Source organism: Erpetoichthys calabaricus, chromosome 1 (assembly GCF_900747795.2).
Source record: "Erpetoichthys calabaricus chromosome 1, fErpCal1.3, whole genome shotgun sequence".
NCBI classification, from domain to species: domain Eukaryota; kingdom Metazoa; phylum Chordata; class Cladistia; order Polypteriformes; family Polypteridae; genus Erpetoichthys; species Erpetoichthys calabaricus.
The window spans coordinates 305,077,000-305,096,128 of NC_041394.2; the positions used below are offsets into that span (position 1 = coordinate 305,077,000).

Consider the following 19,129-nt stretch of genomic DNA (forward strand, 5'->3'; position numbering starts at 1 on the left):
AAGCTAACACCCTAAACCAACTTTTTAATAGATTTTCCCTCCCACTTCCAATGACCAGTCTTCCCACAACATGCCTACTACATCAACAGCTTCTACCACATTAACTGGAATTGCTAGTGACATGTCCACCTGAGACCATCACTGTGAGTGTGGACTGTCCATAACTGAAAACCAAGTAAGGAGACAACTGAGGAAGCTACACACAGGAAAAACTGTGGGACCAGACAGAGTCAGCCCTCAAGTTCTTAAGGCCTGTGCTGACCAACTTTGTGGTGTCCTCTGTCACCTGTTCAATCTGTCCCTAAGGCGTCAGAAAGTGCCACTGCCATGGAAAGCATCCTGTATTGTTTCTGTTCCAGGACTAGTCTCTCAAAGGTCTTCATGATATATCTGGTCACTATTCAGGGAGTAGATGTAGAGGTGATCCACTCCTACGTGTACTTGGGGGTCCACCTTAATGACAGTTTGGACTAGTCTTAGAACACAGATGAACTGTATAGGAAAGGGCATAGCAGGCTCTTCTTCCTTAGGAGACTGCGTTTAAAGTGAGTAGTGACATCCTCCACATCTTCTATAACTGTCATGGCCAGTGTGATTTTCTATGCTGTGGTGTGCTGGGATGGTAGCCTCACTTCAGGAGAGGCCCATTAATCAACAGGTTAATTAAAAGGGCAAGCTTAGGTATAGAATGCACTATGGACCCCCTAGAGGTAGTAGCAACGGAGAGAATTTAAACAAAACTGAGTGCCATTATAAACAAAGCTGCACATTCTACTGCACATAACACTGAATACTTTCAGCCAACAAATTATTCAGCAGAAGTGTGTCAAGAAACACTACTGGGGCACCTTTATGCCAAAAGTAATATGCCTGCATAATGCCTCACTGGTACTGTGACAGCCAAGTCAGAACTCTTCTTTCTTTTTAATTTTTCTCGCTTTATAGTAATTGAAGTGTGTAAGTTCTATCTATCTATCTATCTATCTATCTATCTATCTATCTATCTATCTATCTATCTATCTATCTATCTATCTGTCTGTCTGTCTGTCTGTCTGTCTGTCTGTCTGTCTGTCTGTCTGTCTGTCTGTCTGTCTGTCTGTCTGTCTCTGTGTTTATTTTATTTGTCATTCTATACAGCCTCAGCTCTCCCACTTATCTGCTTTACATTTTATTTGTCAAATATACTGTATACCAGTTTGTGTACTGAAGCATCTTTACATCACCTTAGGTACTACTCCTTTGATTAATGTAAACACAGTTTATTAAATAACACATCCCATTTGGTTGCATATAGCAAGACATTACCACAGACGTTATACTGCTTTACAGTTAAATATGAATTCTACATGTATTTAAAAGTGAATTAATTGGCCACTTCACTAATCATTTATCTTCAGTACTTTTTATCCAGATGTTGAAGAAAACAAAGTAATATTGACTGCCTCCTAAATTCTCCTAAAAATTATTCTTTTAATCTAAGCATAATTAATTTTACATTTTTCTTTAGTAGACTTTTTGTCATTATTAAAGTTTTGTTTGATTCAGTTTTGTGTGTAGAATTCTACTGCTTAAATTCACTGACTATACAGTATGCTTTAGCTCTAATGTTACTGTAATTGCACTAATTTAAGATTCAATATTTAGTATAAAAATCTTCTCAACTACAAAGCTCTTCATCTTCCTGTATTAATACATTTCAACATAGGGTTTTGGGAAGCCAGAGTGCTCAGCAACCTTATTAGATGTAATTCAGAACCAGCTCTGTGTGGGACACAAGGCTGTCTCACTCAAACACCCACACTCACACTTACTCATGCATAGCCCATCAAACTTTCAGGCATATTTTGGGAATAAAAGATAATGGAAGAAATGAATGAGACTTCACAATAGACATAAAGAAACAAAGAACTTCTACTAATAATGTTTACACATTTTGACTTTTAAAGATATGGAGATGAAGTTAAAGACTGAATAAAAACAACTAAAAAATACTTTCATCAGGAGAATAGAATGCATTAAAAAAGTGGTGAAGAAATTAAATGTGCTGAACAGCATTATGCGATTCTAAAATTTAGACATTATTAAGCAAAAAGTAGTAAAACAGGAAAGAGGCATATTAAATGTTCACATGGAGGTTGAGTTAATTACGTTTGAGCAACCATATAAAAGGACAGATTTGTTTTGCTCAAAGGAGCGTCTGGAGCTTAAAGTAAACTAAAAGAAAATATGGCTTTAACACTTCTTGCAAAGAGACGTTTTGTGAGAAGATTACTTAAAATTGGGTGTAAAGTAATGTACTTATTTTCTGTTATTAAGCAAAGTTTGAAAATTTACAGTGTTTAAATGTTCTGATAATAAGATAGTGATCATTTGATAGTAATCAAAATAACAATTCAGGGGCCACTGAAATGTGAATTCACTTTTTGGTAATTATTGGTCAGGTTTTCACCTGTCTATGTGTTGGTTAAAATTTACACACATTTTAAAAGGGTTAGATTTATGCATCAAAATGGGCAGATTTAGAGAAAGTATGGATGTAAAAAGTAGTGAAAAGTGCAATCTTTTTAGAAATGTAGCTCAAATCAAAAACCAGGTGAAAGGTTACAGTTTCACAGCAGTTTTGCTATGTATATGTATAAAAGATGTGTCATTTAAGGTAACATTTGTGTTGCAATATTGCATTTTTCAATAAAAATTATCAATGTAATACAAATTTTAATCTGTATGTAAATGATTTGATTTCTTTAATAAATGATAAATTTCAGCTACTTTGAAGGAATAAAAAGATGCCATTCAATAATTTTTTTAAAATTTATTCAATATACATTATAAAACTTGATAGTGTTTTAAAAAAAGATGTGCTTGATTGTGCGTAACAGCTGCTATATTTTACTCTAAAGAAGAATTGTAGAATTTTCAAGTCTTGTTATTAATATACTTTCACTACTATATATGCATGAGCAAGGAAATAACCAGTAAGTTAGTGCACAAAGTTAAGTCTGTAAGACATTAAGATTGAACTGTCTTTTCCCATTATTAATTTATTATTTCTTTATCCAATTTTTTTTTTTTTTTGAAATTCTGAAGCAATTTATGCTAAAAACCATTAGCAATGTAGGTAGTATATTTCTTCGTAAAAAGTAAAATATAGAATTAATACACAAAATATAAACATAAATGCGTATATAGGCAAGCACAAGGGTGTCCCAAGAATCATTGCTGGGCCCTCTCCTCCCTACTTACCTTCTCACTGGGCCCTATCATCCAGCACCATGGTTTCACTTACGAGAGATATGTTGATGATACACAGCTGTACTTGTTGTTCCCTCTAGAGACCCATATGATATCAGCTAAAATCTCTGCATGTCTCACTGATACTTGCAACTGGAGGAAGGAACTAACTCTCCAACTTGACTTGGCAAACACAGAGCCTCTTGTTATCTCAGCGCTCCTATCTCTTTTCAGCTTGGTTCATTATCACAAACACCCATCAAGTCAGTAAGCAACCTTGGGGTGGTGATTGAGGACCAGCTGTTCATCAGGGACCATGTTGCTGTGGTCTCACTGCCTTGCAGTTTCACTTTGGTCTTGTGTTATCTGGACTACTGCAGCTATGTGCTGGCGGGAGTACCAGTTGTATCACCTAGCTGCTGCAAATGATTCAAAATGCAGCAGCACATCTGGAGTTGTATCAGCCGAGACAGGCACATGTGACTCTTCTATTCAGATTACTTCATTGGCTCCTTGTAGCAGTAAGTTCAAATCATTAATGCTTACCTACAGAGAAGTCAGTGGATCTGTAGCTATATACACCAATCAGTCACAATATTAAAACCACCTGCCTAATATTTTGTAGGTCCCCTTTTTGCCACCAAGCAAGCTCTAACCTGTCAAGGTATGGACTCCACAAAAGTGTTCTGTGTGTAGCAGCAGATCTTTTAAGTCCCATAGGTTGTGAGGGTGAGACTTTCATGGATTGGATTTCTTTTTCAGCATATCCCACAGATGCTCAATCAGATTGAGATCTGGGAAATTTGAAGACTAAGTCAATACCCTGAACTCTTTGTAACATTCCTCAAAACGTGTCAAAGTAACATCCACATGAAAGTCAGGACCCAAGGTTTCACAGCAGAACATTGCCCAGAACATCACACTGCCTCCAATAACTTGCCTTTCTCCCATTGTGCATCCAATTGCCATCAATTCCCCAGGTAAACAGTGCACACTCGCCCAGCCATCCACATGATTTAAAAGAAAATGCAATTCATCAGATGAGGCTACCTTCTTCCATTGCTCAATAATCAGTTTGGATACTCATGTGCCAATTGCAGGATATTTCAGCAATGGACAGTGGTCTGCCTAAGCACTCTGACCAATGTGCTGCTATACAGCCTTAAACACTGCAAGCTATGATGCACTTGCATTCTAACTCCTTTCGCTCATGGCCAACTTTAAATTTTTCAGCTATTAGTTCTACAGAGGAGATGGACTAGCCTTCTCTCCCCAGGGGCATCAGTAATGCTTGGGCACCCATGACACTGTTGCTGGTTCATCAATGGTCCTTCCTTGGACGACTTTTGGTACTTTCTAACCACTGCATACCAAAAACACCCTACATGACCTGATGTTTTGGAGATACTCTGACCCAGTTGTCTAGCCATCACAATTTGGCCCTTGTCAAACTGACTCTTTATACTTGTCCAGTTTTCCTGCTTCCAACACATCGCCTTCAAGAACTGATTGTTCAATCGCTGTCTAATGACAAGTGCCATTGTAACAAGATAATCAATGTTATTACCTTCACCTGTTAGTTAATGTTGTGGTTGATCGGTGTGTATAGAGACACTTGTGAAGTTTATGCTTATTTTCAACCACTCAGGTCTGCTGGTGAATGACATCTGGTGATGCCATCTCTCCATGGTATAAAATTTCAGTCAGGACTTTTTTCATGTGTAACTCATATGGAATGAGCTGGTGGAATGAGCTGCCCACTTCCTTTCAGAATTCTGACTTCTTCAATATGTTTGAGAATAATTCGAAACTGTCTTGTTTGGTGAATTTTTATCTAACCAGTATTAGCTGTTAGTTTTTTTATTATTCAGGAATTGTAACTCATTTGTATTTTTGTTCTGAGTTCTCTATTAGTTTTTTTATTATTCAGGAATTGGAACTCATTTGTGTTTTTGTTCTGAGTTCTCTAATTTTGGTTAATGTAAATGTAAAGAATTATTATTATTATCAGTTTTGTAACTTTGTCCTGTGACACTTGTTCCTGTTCCCAAATACTATGTTTACTCAGTTATGCTAACCTCTTTTGTAAGTCACTTAGGGTAAAAGCATCTGCTAATCAAATAAATGTAAATGTACAGATATGTGCAAATCTACAGCAGAAAAAAATCTCAAAGCTATTTACCTTGACTTTTATGAAAATAGATATTGTTGTATGTGGTCAATCTACTTTCAAATTTTAATATGTATCACTTCCCCACATGTTGAATGGACATGCAATAGTGAAAACACCAAACTGAGGATCCATAGGATAAGGATTAAAAAGAACAATTGTTGAAATAAAATGTATTAGTTTGGTTACATTTTCACTTTCCACCGCTTTTATGCAATGTTGAAATTACTCTCATTCATTCAACATAGGTATCTGATAAAGAAAAGGTGATGCCACCACTAGCAGTGTTAATCCTTTTACATGTTTTAGATCTAATTCTTTTGCTTCCAGAGACCCACCATACCTTGAACTAAGAGATCTTGTTCTAACACTTCTCCACACACTAGAAGTTTACAAATCATACCCTGAACCATTTACTTTGACATTAAATAATTAGATTATTAAAACATATATATATTTGTAATACTCACTCACCAACAAAAACACTATTTACCGTTTAGTTAAAAAAGTAGAAACTTCTCAGGTTGTTACATTTAGGACCGGGGGTATTCCCTAAGAAAAGAAATTTCGATACATCAATATTTAAAGGTAACACCTCCCTTCCCTCCCCCCAATAAATAGACCACAATGTAAAAAAACGATTTAGTAATCGTAAATTACATTGCTTAGACAAGTGAGAAGTGATGCGTAATACGAATGAATTGACAAATGAGAAGTTTTGAGTTGATGAATGACAAGCGAGAGAATATCAATGAGAAGTAACAAAATATAGCTTATGCTAATGCTTCCTGACACTATAATAAAACAGCAAATCATATTTCTGGGGTCAGTAAACATTAAACAAGGATTAATTAAAAAACCTAAAGACAAAGAGGGAAATATGTACTCCTATTTGGGTATTGGCTGCAAAAAATAGAATAACAATTCTACTTTACTGGTAAATATTATAGTGATAAACTTACGTACACAACTTACAAAGATATTTGTATTTATCTTTTATTTTTTAATTACATTTAAAGTCGTGTTAAAGGTGTGTATACTTTTGTTCAATTCTATAGCTTTAAATATGACCACGTAATTAACAATTTTCTAGTCCTCATCAAGTGCTAAAAAGTAAATAAATCATAAAGCACATTTTATTATTACTTTTTTTAACAAAAGGTAAACCAAAATGCATAATTCATTAGTTTGTTGAAATAACATGAAGGAATTACTTAATGTATCAGTCTCTCACATTATATGAAAGGAATGTTGTCCCAATCATTGTTTTAAGACCGAGTCATTGATATTTGAAGGCATTTCTGTATGTTCAGTTGTTTGTTCACAATCATGTTTTTATTGCTGTTAAGTAAACAGATATATAATGTAAATGTTAAGGCTTTTGTTTTCACATTTGGAGTAAATCCTGTAAAATATATGCATGCTTAAAATGGATTTCAAGGGGTAAAAATCCAAATGTAAAAGCAAAATTCATGTGATACAAGTTGATTTAAAATTGTACAAATCACAACTACCTCATCATATTATGGGCGTGAGTCTATCTTGAGAAGAAAAATTGAACACTACTAATTACTTTTACCCACAGTTGTTCTTTTATTACCATATCCTCAACATAAGTGACTCAGCATATGTTATAAAATTCAATAATTGGTTTAAGGCCCCTCAGCCATTTTTATCATGGTTTAACTCTATCACATAATCTGCCTTTTTTATTTCCCCAGTAATTTTTATTGCATGTTCACACAATCTATCACATAAAGAGTACAGGTGCTGGTCATAAAATTAGAATATAATGACAAAGTTGATTTATTTCAGTAATTCCATTCAAAAAGTGAAACTTGTATATTAGATTTATTCATTACACGCAGACTGATGTATTTCAAATGTTTATTTCTTTTAATTTTGATGATTATAACTGACAACTAATGAAAGTCCCAAATTCAGTATCTCGGAAAATTAGAATATTGTGAAAAGGTTCAATTTTGAAGACACCTGGTGCCACACTCTAATCAGCTAATTACCTCAAAACACCTGCAAAAGCCTTTAAATGGTCTCTCAGTCTAGTTCTGTAGGCTACACAATCATGGGGAATACTGCTGACTTGACAGTTGTCCAAAAGACGACCATTGACACCTTGCACAAGGAGGGCAAGACACAAAAGGTCATTGCTAAAGAGGCTGGCTGTTCACAGAGCTCTGTGTCCAAGCACATTAATAGAGAGGCGAAGGGAAGGACAAGATGTGGTAGAAAAAAGTGTACAAGCAATAGGGATAACCGCACCCTGGAGAGGATTGTGAAACAAAACCCATTCAAAAATGTGGGGGAGATTCACAAAGAGTGGACTGCAGCTGGAGTCAGTGCTTCAAGAACCACCACACACAGATGTATGCAAGACATGGGTTTCAGCTGTTGCATTTCTTGTGTCAAGCCACTCTTGAACAAGAGACAGCGTTAGAAACGTCTCGCCTTTGGACTGCTGCTTAGTGGTCCAAAGTTATGTTCTCTGATGAAAGTAAATTTTGCATTTCCTTTGGAAATCAAGGTCCCAGAGTCTGGAGGAAGAGAGGAGAGGCACAGAATCCAAGTTGTGTGAGGTCCAGTGTAAAGTTTCCACAGTCAGTGATGGTTTGGGGTGCCATGTCATCTGCTGGTGTTGGCCCATTGTGTTTTCTGAGGTCCAAGGTCAACGCAGCCGTCTACCAGGAAGTTTTAGAGCACTTCATGCTTCCTGCTGCTGACGAACTTTATGGAGATGCAGATTTCATTTTCCAACAGGATCTGGCACCTGCAAACAGTGCCAAAGCTACCAGTACCTGGTTTAAGGACCATGGTATCCCTGTTCTTGATTGGCCAGCAAACTCGCCTGACCTTAACCCCATAGAAAATCTATGGGGTATTGTGAAGAGGAAGATGCAATACGCCAGACCCAACAATTCAGAAGAGCTGAAGGCCACTATCAGAGCAACATGGGCTCTCATAACACCTGAGCAGTGCCACAGACTGATCGACTCCATGCCACGCCACATTGCTGCAGTAATCCAGGCCAAAGTAGCCCCAATTAAATATTGAGTGCTGTACATGCTCATACTTTTCATGTTCATACCTTTCAGTTGGCCAACATTTCTAAAAATCCTTTTTTTGCATTGGTCTTAATTGATATTCTAATTTTCCGAGATACTGAATTTGGGACTTTCATTAGTTGTCAGTTATAATCATCAACATTAAAAGAAATAAACATTTGAAATACACCAGTCTGTGTGTAATGAATGAATCTAATATACAAGTTTCACTTTTTGAACGGAATTACTGAAATAAATCAACTTTGTCATGATATTCTAATTTTATGACCAGCACCTGTATAATACTGAGTGTTGATTGGTATTGTGAATTTTAGTATCAAAGTGCATTTAGCTTTGGCTTTTTCAAAAATTTAAGATTTTGACAAAAAAATACAATATAATGTAATCAGTTTAGTTCAAATTTATTATCATAGACAAAGTACAATGGAGCTATTATGTGCACAGTTGATCAACATGCAACATGCTACCACTCTTCATGTGTCTCACTCCATACGCTATGCAAAATATAACAAACCAGAATGTAATAGCCTTTGCCACAATCATACTACCCCACAGATTCTACAGATCATAATTACAGTTAGAAAATACCATATATAAAATCAGTCACCAGTACTTGCCTTACAATGTTTTTCACACACTTAGAGTAACTAGCCACCGCCTTTACCAATTATCATGTGGAGAAAAGAGAAGATGTATGGGGCAAGCCAGGAGTGGAGAGCAAAATGCTGGAAGGTGGCACACTCACTTACATAGGACTCATGTTTACAATCACGCATTGTCACAATTGTTTGATGGCAAATGCCTACCTCAAAAAAAAAACATGAATACGTGATCAATTTCCTTACTTCCAATTTCATTTTGTTGCTACAAACATGCATCAGAAACACATAAAGTATATTTTCTTAAATCAAAAATTTTGCTGCTTCAGAATCTGGTAAGCTTTAAGGCTTTTGTTTTCACATTTAAACTAGTGGCCCTTCAGCTCCAAGTTATTTATAAAAAGTGTTTCACTTTAGAATACAATTTCATGTGGCAGAATATTAAATTACTGTACCATGACTGTGAAGAAATAGCTTTGATTTGAAAAATATTTGAAAAATATTGAACTTATCCTTTAACTTCCTGCAGCATCTCAGTGGTATTGAAGTCTTGACATTGACTTGGTTGTTCCAAAATATATATGTTTGCTTTTAAGACACTCAGTTGTATATTTGTTGATCTGTTTAGGGTTATTTTCCTTTTCCTTGGTAAAATTTCAGCCAAGGATTCACTGTTAAACATATGGCTTCACATTTTATTCTATAATATGTTGCTATAAAGAAAGCTCATTGCAGGCTGTTTTGTGGCTCCAATCAACCCCAAATTATCACCCCTCCACCCCCATTTTTGATGGTTGGCATTAGCTTCTTTAATGATACACTTGGTGTAGTTTTTGCCAAACATAGGATTATGCATAACAACCATACAAATCCACTTTGATATATTATGTACAGACAACATTGTTTCAGGCATCTTGTGGTTTGTTCAAATGCTACTTGGAAAACTAAAGCTGCGATGCCATGTCCTTCTTGGAGACCTGTTATGGTTATACTTGTTCAGGCATTATCTGACAGTAAAGTCCTTAACTGTAATGTTTACCATGCTGGCAGAGTCTTGTAGATCCCTCAGTGTAACGTTTGAGCCCTTAGAGCATCATGCGGTCTAATCTTTGGGTACATTTTCTGTGACTGTCACTCCTGGCCAAATCGACAAATATGTTGAATACATCATAAAAAATATGGAAAGTAAAATGTGCTATGTGTTGTTTCACACATGAGATTAATGGCCTAATATATGAAAGAATAAAACTGAAACATGGTATACTTATTTTTTGCAGAAGTGTAACTTTTACTGGTTCCATAATAGAATAATTGGATTTTTTATAATACATATTTGTCACAATATGGTGATTAATCATTATCGGTATTAAATTGTAACAATTCATAGTACTTTTCTTATATCTAAAAAGGCATGAGGTGTTAAAATGTCCTTACCATGGCCCTTTTCAGGATAAGCAAAGTGAAGTGGTTTCACTCTGGATTTTCCTCAAACTAGAAAGACTGCTCCTCTTATTTACTGCATTTTTAAATATTGTTCATAATTTTAATAAGTAAAGATGTAAAACAACCTAACTATAACAATCAGCTATAATCATCTTGAAGTATTGAACTTTCAGGGGTAAAAAGTTGATCATGAAGCAAGTTCAGTAGGTGAAGAAGACTTTTAATAAAAAGTAATGCCTTGCTTCATTTACAGTATTCATCTTCACAATGCTGAAGATTGCATATTTACAATAAATGTTCCATCCATCCATCCATTTTCCAACCCGCTGAATCCGAACACAGGGTCACGGGGGTCTGCTGGAGCCAATCCCAGCCAACACAGGGCACAAGGCAGGAACCAATCCTGGGCAGGGTGCCAACCCACCGCAGACAATAAATGTTCTTTTCTTGTAAATTGAACAAGTAAATGTTCACATGAAATGGTAATAATTTGATAAGTTAGGTTGTTTAAAACTAAATACCTATAATTTAATCCGATGCATTTTTTTTCTTTCTTTCTAAATGTAGCTCAGGAATTTATAGATCATGGAATTCTCTCATCACAGAAAATAGAAGAAAGAAAAAAAGAATTAACATACCAGTGGCTTCATACTCAAGTTAGTGATTATGAAATAAGCAGTTCAAGGATTATGAAAGGGTGAGTTCATTTAGTTATGTTATGTTGTATGTATTTAATTTTTGTGTATGAAGTAAAAGGTGTCTAAGGGACTCTTTTCCATTGCTTTTGACATATTTTATGGTAATTATAAGGTATTATTTTAAAAGCAGAATCTTTTGTTAAAAGTTTAGTTTACCATTTAATAAACATTATACTCAGTCATAAATTATAGCAAGATAAAACGTCAACAGAAAATCTTAAAGTAATTTCATTAACTTCAAAAACTTAACTTAATTATCCCTTACAGTGATCATTCAAAAACATTTTCTTGAAATAAAATTTATAATATTATCAAATAATTTGGCCTTAACCATACAAATGATCGTAAAGCATTATTCCACCATTGAGAGTTGTCAAAGCCTAATTTATGTAGATTGCTGATGGCCATTTGTCTTGGAGGGCTTTTAAAATAATTTCAGATGTACAGTATTTAAACCATTCCACAAGAAAAAGAATTATCTATACCACGCAAAGCAGGCTGTCCAGCAAATTCTAGCTCCAAAAAAAATTCAGCCCAAATGCAGGATGTTCAAAGTAGACTACAAGAATTCAGGTTAACATGAAAGCTGCCTAAGGTATTTCATGGTGGACTCAATGTTAAGAGTTGTAAATTAACTGTCTAAAAGAGATTGCACAACCTGATCTTAATGGAAAGTCGAGAAAGAAAGAAAATCATCTTCAGTTTAGAGAATGGCTTCAGAAGAAGTAACTTTATACAGATATGTGAATGTAGTTTTATTTTTACCCAAATATCAGATGACATATTTGGCACAAGCCACACATGTGGTACTGGGACATACTGTTTTGTAGCTGCTTTGCTGTTTAAGGCTTTGACCATTGTATAAGCTATAGGGGTGGTCCTGGTGACCTGGGCCAGCCACACACAATTAACCCTTTAGTTAACACTGTGGAAGCCAAAAATCTAAATTCTGGGGGAGTCCCAGAAAATACACTATAAAAGCATGTCATTGTGTTATAAATTGCTTTTGTGGAAACACTTCTTTACCCTTGAAATTACATGCTTCTGCCTTCTATGCTCTTAACTAAGTAGTGTTAAAGCACTGGTCTATAGAATGACAGTCAGTTGGTTCAGTACACACTAATAACTTAATCTAGCCAACGAAATAGTCATTTTTACATTAGCACACAGTATCTAAATGCATATTCCTGTTCTGCATGATGCTAATCAGAAGGACAAGGTGGCATAGCTGTTGTTTGCAGCTTGTATATGTGTATGATGCTAGACATCCACTTAAGATATGCTAATTGATAGACTTCACTATAGCTAGAGTAAAATTTCTGAGTTCAACACTAACAGGACTTGGTGGAGGCTGGGATTGAGAATTGGGGATGTGAGAGGCAACATTGCTGACCCCTGCTATATGAATTTGCTTGCATAATATAGGGTTTTTCAAGAACCTTGTATTTATATTGGTTTATTTCCTGGATTCTAATTTTGCTTATTGACTGTAAAATAGCCATTTGTAACTGAGTTTAACTCACCTGATAGTGTTCTTTCCAGAGCTGGTTTCCGGCTTCGTCTCTGTCTCATGCTTACAAAATAGCTGACTGGATACAGACAAGGATGGTCTTAATAATGTTAATTTAATTTCACTGTTAAGGGGCAGAACTGAAATAGTTTTAATGCAATGATCACATGGAGCCAGGGCCTATCTTGGTAAACATGTCTACAATGTAAGAAAAACACTGTTTTTGAATAGTCTCTTTTTCTTTTTCTCTTTTCACTACAAGACTACTTGCTATAAAAACAACATAATTTCTTAAGATTATGATTGTGTTTGCTGCATACACTTAATAATATCATTAGATATGAAAGATATGAGTATCCAATCAGTTTAACTAAAAAAGTACTAAATTAACTTTCCCAGTATCTGCATATTAATTATATAAGCAAGCATGGGAGCAGAAATAGTACATGCTGCTTGTGCTGGCTGCTCTGCAGGCAAAGCCAGGTCACTGAACTACAGTATGATTTGCTACTTTGCAGCTGGCTGCACAGTTCATGATGGGTGTTTAGGTCTGGACGAGCTGACAGGAAAGGAAGTATGTCACGACAAAGGTGAACAGCAGTATTTCCACTTGACGTGTGGGGAAACTCAGGCAATGATCAGCTGTGGGATTCACACCCAGGATACTTGATTCTTAAGAAAGCAGAACTAGACACTATGCTGCTGTGTTTATCACAATTATTGTACCAAGTGATGTCTATGTATTGCTAACTTCAAGCAGTCATTGCATGCAAGGGTTTGGCAACAAAGTACTAAATATGAATGCTTTAATATACCTGCCATTGCTGAGTTCCAAACATTATTGTGCCCTGAAATGGGGGGACCATTTATAAAAAGTGTTATCATTTCTACATGGTGTGACCAAAATGTATGCAAATTCTCCTAATTTAAATTGTGCAATGTGCACTTTAATCATGTCTGAATTGTTTGATTTGTAATTTTAAACTGCAGAGCAGAGGGGTAAATTAAGGAAAATGATGTCTTTGTCCCAAATATCATGGAGGGCACTGCACATCTGACAACAATGTTTCACAATTTGCTCAAGTTGTAAAGTTACATTATTTAAATGTGTGATATTCTTGTTTAAGCATTTTTAAGAAGAAAATCAATTTGTTTCACTGCGTTTATAGTTTGAAGCAAGAGAACATTTCCAAAATGACCAAGGCAGAATAAGCATGTACCTACTTGATCCAGCATCTCTACACAGTTGAGATGTCCCAGACCTTTGCTCATGACAATCTAATCCTCGGGAAGGAAAAGAACAAATAAAAATAGATTTTTTTACGAGTTAAAGAATGGTGTAGCATTTTGTATTATGAAAAGACGTTAGTCTTGTGTGGGGAAAAAGCAAAGAAAATCTTAATGCACTTTACAAAAGAAGAAGACACTTTGTTTGAGTTTGGCATTCTCACTTTGTTCTTAGGATTCCTCAGTTTACAGCTATAATTTTCACTTAATTTAAGTGTGTTGTCTTAAACTGTTTAGCGGGCTTTGAACTGGAAAGGAAAGTCTTCTTTGAGCTTATGCAGTGAATTGGAGATGTAACCTCTTCTTCTCAATAAATGAATTAATGTTCCAGCTGTCAAAAAAAATACAATTTCTTTTTAACAGAGATTCTACTTACAGTATTGCCAAATCAAATTCATAAACTTATGTTGTTGCTGGATTACAGTAAAGTGATATTTTATCTCATCCATAGATTTCCATTTTTGCACACATTTACATATGGAACTGGTTTAGCCTTCCATGGTATAAGCTCCTTGACTTCCTAGTCTCCAATTTAAACAGACCATCAGGTAAACAGCACAAATGCCTTGCTGATTTATCAGCGTCCTTCCTCTTCACATGAAGCCATGCCCTGCCGTACTGGTTCAGTTGATCCTGTGATGTACCTAATGACCCATATGCTTGAACCCAGCCTGCGATATGCAATGGTTTGAACTATGTCATACTTTTTGATCTCCATAATATTACCTGGACTAATGCATAATCCAGGCAGAATTCTCAAGAATGCAATCTTATCAGGTCTTGTCTAAGCATTCATCTATATTTTTAAATCTGTCTTGCAAAAAATGCATCCTGTTCTTCATATGTCATTTGTTTTGGTATGGACAGGACGCATGCACATAAAGTATAAGTAGCATGCAAATATATACACAATTATATGCACTATATATAATACTGTATATATTTGCAAGTATTTGTTTATTTATTATATGTATAGAGTTTTTTAACTTGCAGTAATTCTTCAGTATTTTTATTATAACTGGCTGCTTAATAAAATGATGACTAATGGCTAAAAACTGCCCTAAATCCTTTAATGTGAGTGCCAGTGACCCTGTATCAGTTTCTACAGACAAATAGTGAGAATGGCATCTGTGCAGGATGGCTGAAGTCTTTAATTGTACAGTTTGCCTTTCTAAAGCAGCAAGTGTTGCATATGTCCTTAACAGAAGGAAGCTGGGTATTCATAATGTTATGTGCCTCCTTCACCACTCAGCAGTGCTTTATGATTTTGAGCCGATCAGGTACCATACCAGGATGTTACGCAGACAGTGCTAATGTACCCCATTGTGCATCTGTAGTAGTTAGTGAGGAAATGAAGAACAGAGAGTAAATGCAGTGGACAATGAGATGTGTGTGGAGTGATTTTAATGGACTTGGTTAGAGGATATACAGATGGAGTGGAGTTGAGTACAACTAGGAATTAGCCAGTATCTATAACATAAAGGACACAAAGACACAATAATAAAAAAGACATGTAAGATAAATACTTGTCATTTCTATAAACCAAAGAGTTAATAGACTACAAAATTGCAATCGAAGAGAACTCTTTTAAACAGCAAAGACTTGACTACAATTAGAAGGATTTGATTACTTCTGGCCATTGTCAAGTGATATAAAGCTTATAGCAATCAAGCCACCCACTACTGAATAAATGTTATCAGCATTATGCTGTATTCTTGTATGAGGCACCAAATTTAATTAGCAAAGATTTGTTTTTTATCTTTCATTAAATCACTTTGCGGTGCTGCCTATCTGCATTATTTCTTAAACAGTCATCTTCAGTGAACCTTGCCACGCTTCATACAGTTATCATTCCTTCTTCTGAAACAAATGCCACATCTCCATTTTTCTAAACTGAAGTAATGTAGGTACTGTATTTTGCATATAACTATGCTGGAAGTATTTCATACTAATTTAATTTGCACATCCTATTCTTTCATTGTTTTATATTAGTATGTTACTTCTGTATTTCAAAATTAAGAAATCTTCCATTTAATTTGAATTGTTGATGCCTTGTGTAATCTCAGATTAACTGACTCCCTTAAAAGTGAAAAAGGTGTGGTCCTCTTATGTTGTATGATAGGTATGCAGTTTACCCCTGTAGACAAATAAAGTTCTATCTATCTATCTATCTATCTATCTATCTATCTATCTATCTATCTATCTATCTATCTATCTATCTATCTATCTATCTATCTATCTATCTATCTATCTATCTATCTATCTATCTATCTATCTATCTATCTATCTATCTATCTATCTATCTATCTATCTAGCAGTGTCACTGACTCTTATTTTGTTGGCCATACTCCTTTGGTCACCTGCATCTATCTATCTATCTATACTTGTTGGACAATCACACTTACAACTTTTAATTTTCATTCATTATTTTATTTATAATTTTGTATTTGTTTTTGATTACCAAGGATGTGTCTATTCCCTTCAGCATTCTGTGTTTTTAACACAGCACCATAGTTTGCTCAGATGAAACTAGCTAATTGTGGTCATTGGTAGAAAAGTTGATGATATTGAAATGATTCGTTCTGTCCTAGACTCACTGCAGATTAAGCAACACTTTGAATACCTTTCAGACAAATACCTAACATAGAGAAAAATATCTTAATGTTTCACAATAAGCATAAATGCAGCTTTACTGTTTACATTAAGGAAACATTAACATCTACCGGAGTTTGTCAAGTGTGTTTTTTTGTAAACATAAATGTATTTGCACTCATAAAAATTAAGTCAGTGGATTGAATAAAACTGAGTTTGTGTATCTAAAACAAGTGTCTGCTTCTTTTTAAACAAAGATTAAGAAAAGCCCTAAAAGTCCAATCGTGATTTAAAAAAATAGTTTTTTATCTGGTAAATACCATGTAACTTCTTGTTAGTCTTGTTCAACATGGCAAAAATAACATGTTTCAGCTGTGTCATTTTATTCTTTCTTAAGCCTGAAATGCAGAACTAATTTGGTGATGGACATGGGGCTATTTTTACTTTATGCTTACACTTTGATTTCAAGTAAAAAAACTGTTAATTGCTCCAGCCCGTTTTGATTTTCATAGTTTAAGATATTCTCTAAAGCAGTGGTTCTCAAATTCTTTCATGGGGGAACCCTGGGGCTACAGGATTTCACCCCAACCAAATTTTACTTCTACCTAGACCATAATAAAGCAAGTTGCTCTTTTCTAGCTTGAAAAACTGGGCTTACTTAAGTTTTATTAGAATGTTGCAAGTATTTATGTCTATTAGGTGGGGATAATTTAGTTTTTTTTTATCTTGCGTTTTCATCATTATAAATTTTATTCCCTTTTTCCCATGGTTATTTAAGATATTCTTTACTAAAAACGTATGCTAGTGGCTATGACACTGAAGTAGCTGCAGCCTTTCTGCATTCAGTATCATTTCCCTTGGTCTGTACTCCACTTCCTAGTAATATTCACTGTGAGGATATGATTAGGTAAAAGTCAGAAAATGACAAAATAAAAGCAAGAACTTAAAGCTATTGTAATAACATAATATTTCTAAATTTCTTATATATGTAAATCTCAGGCTGATGTACTTTTCTGAGTACCAACTAAGCAAAGTAAAATAAAAGATGGGATAATTAAAAATTGTTGCTGTGTATTGCATTGTTCTGTGTTTTATACAAATTCTTGTAGTGAAGATTCATTTATTTTTCAGAATCAAGTTAAATATGCCCAAATTGGTTTTATAAACTGGCTGTACAATTGCAAGAGTTGGTGCATTTTTCCTGTCTTTTGTGGACTAATGAGCTTTCTTGAATGTTTTTTAAATTATTGTACCCATCAAGTGAAAAGTATTTTAAATAAATAGTATTGTAAGGGTTGTGAACATATTTCAGGTTAATTCTTTTGTTGAAAATGATACCTGATATGGTTGGTAATGAAATAACTAATATGGACCATTCCACTTGACTTCCTGCATGTGACAAGCACTGAAGATGTGGTGCTTATGTTGCCTTTCCTCATGTCTTTCAATACCATTCTCTGCTCCCTCCTACTGCATCTGCCCTGGCTGAGCTTGGGCAATGGGAGTCAGATATTTTGACAAGAAAACTGATGGTTACAGGCTAATGGCCTGCTTTCAAAGGGATGATAGTTACATAATATAATGCAGCACATTTAATGGCATTGCTTTGGTGGTTTAGGTGTCTCTGTTCACTTGCCCATATTTCAGTTACAGGAATAGGGAAGAATACAGACCATAATTGTTAGGTATATCAATAAATTGCTTTCTGCATCGATACCATGAACATCAGACTCCTGCTTAATCAGTCCAAAAATCAATGAATCTGTTTCATCAGCCATGATTTAACCCACAGATGACTCTACACATTTTTTTACACTTGCGTAAGGCACCCTTTTCTCCACCATTACAGTTTTAATTGGAGACAATGAAAAAATACCAATATTTAAATTATTTTAATATTTGATTTAAGTGAAATAATACTGAAGTTGTTTTAAAGACTTTGCAATAAAAACAACCCTTACTTATTTTAAGAAGTTTTATTTTTACCACATAAACAATTTGTAACATGTAATGTATATATATATATATATATATATATGTGTGTGTGTATTATTTTCAAAATATTATATGCATATGTTTGAGCATGTTGTATTTAACACAGCCTCTTTATGTAACACTTTATACTTGCTTTCACAGTGACGGCTTCTTACCACACATTCATCCAGAAGTATTAAATGGAGGAAGAGTTCAGCTTGTGGTAAATTCATATATTTAATTTACCAACATTCAGTTTGTATTTTTCTACTCAGTTGCACCATTTATCAAAATGCTGGTTTTCATCAGATACAGATAATATGTGTTCTCTGAAGTGTAGTGTTTGTAGTGTCTTATGTATTTAAAATACATTATGTTTTGCATTGATCAAGAATTAAGTGTACATTCTAGGTCACTTTACTGTAGTAAACTATTACTTTTACTAGTAGTAAACTTTGCACATGGCTTTATTTTATTCATTGGAATTATTATTACTGCATGCAAAGACATTTCTGAAAACTTTGTTTCTCTGTAGTAACTGTTTT

At 34.8% G+C, this 19,129-nt stretch overlaps 1 protein-coding gene across 1 annotated transcript in view; it reads left to right on the plus strand.

Annotated features, from left to right (window-relative positions):
- Window positions 1-19,129, plus strand: part of lrriq1 (leucine-rich repeats and IQ motif containing 1) — a 149,206-nt gene that overhangs the window by 126,669 nt on the left and 3,408 nt on the right. The window contains exons 24-25 of the mRNA XM_028814864.2: window positions 11,091-11,220; window positions 18,747-18,807. Of these exons, the coding sequence (XP_028670697.1) occupies window positions 11,091-11,220; window positions 18,747-18,807 (191 nt within the window). The remainder of the gene's footprint in view (window positions 1-11,090; window positions 11,221-18,746; window positions 18,808-19,129) is intronic.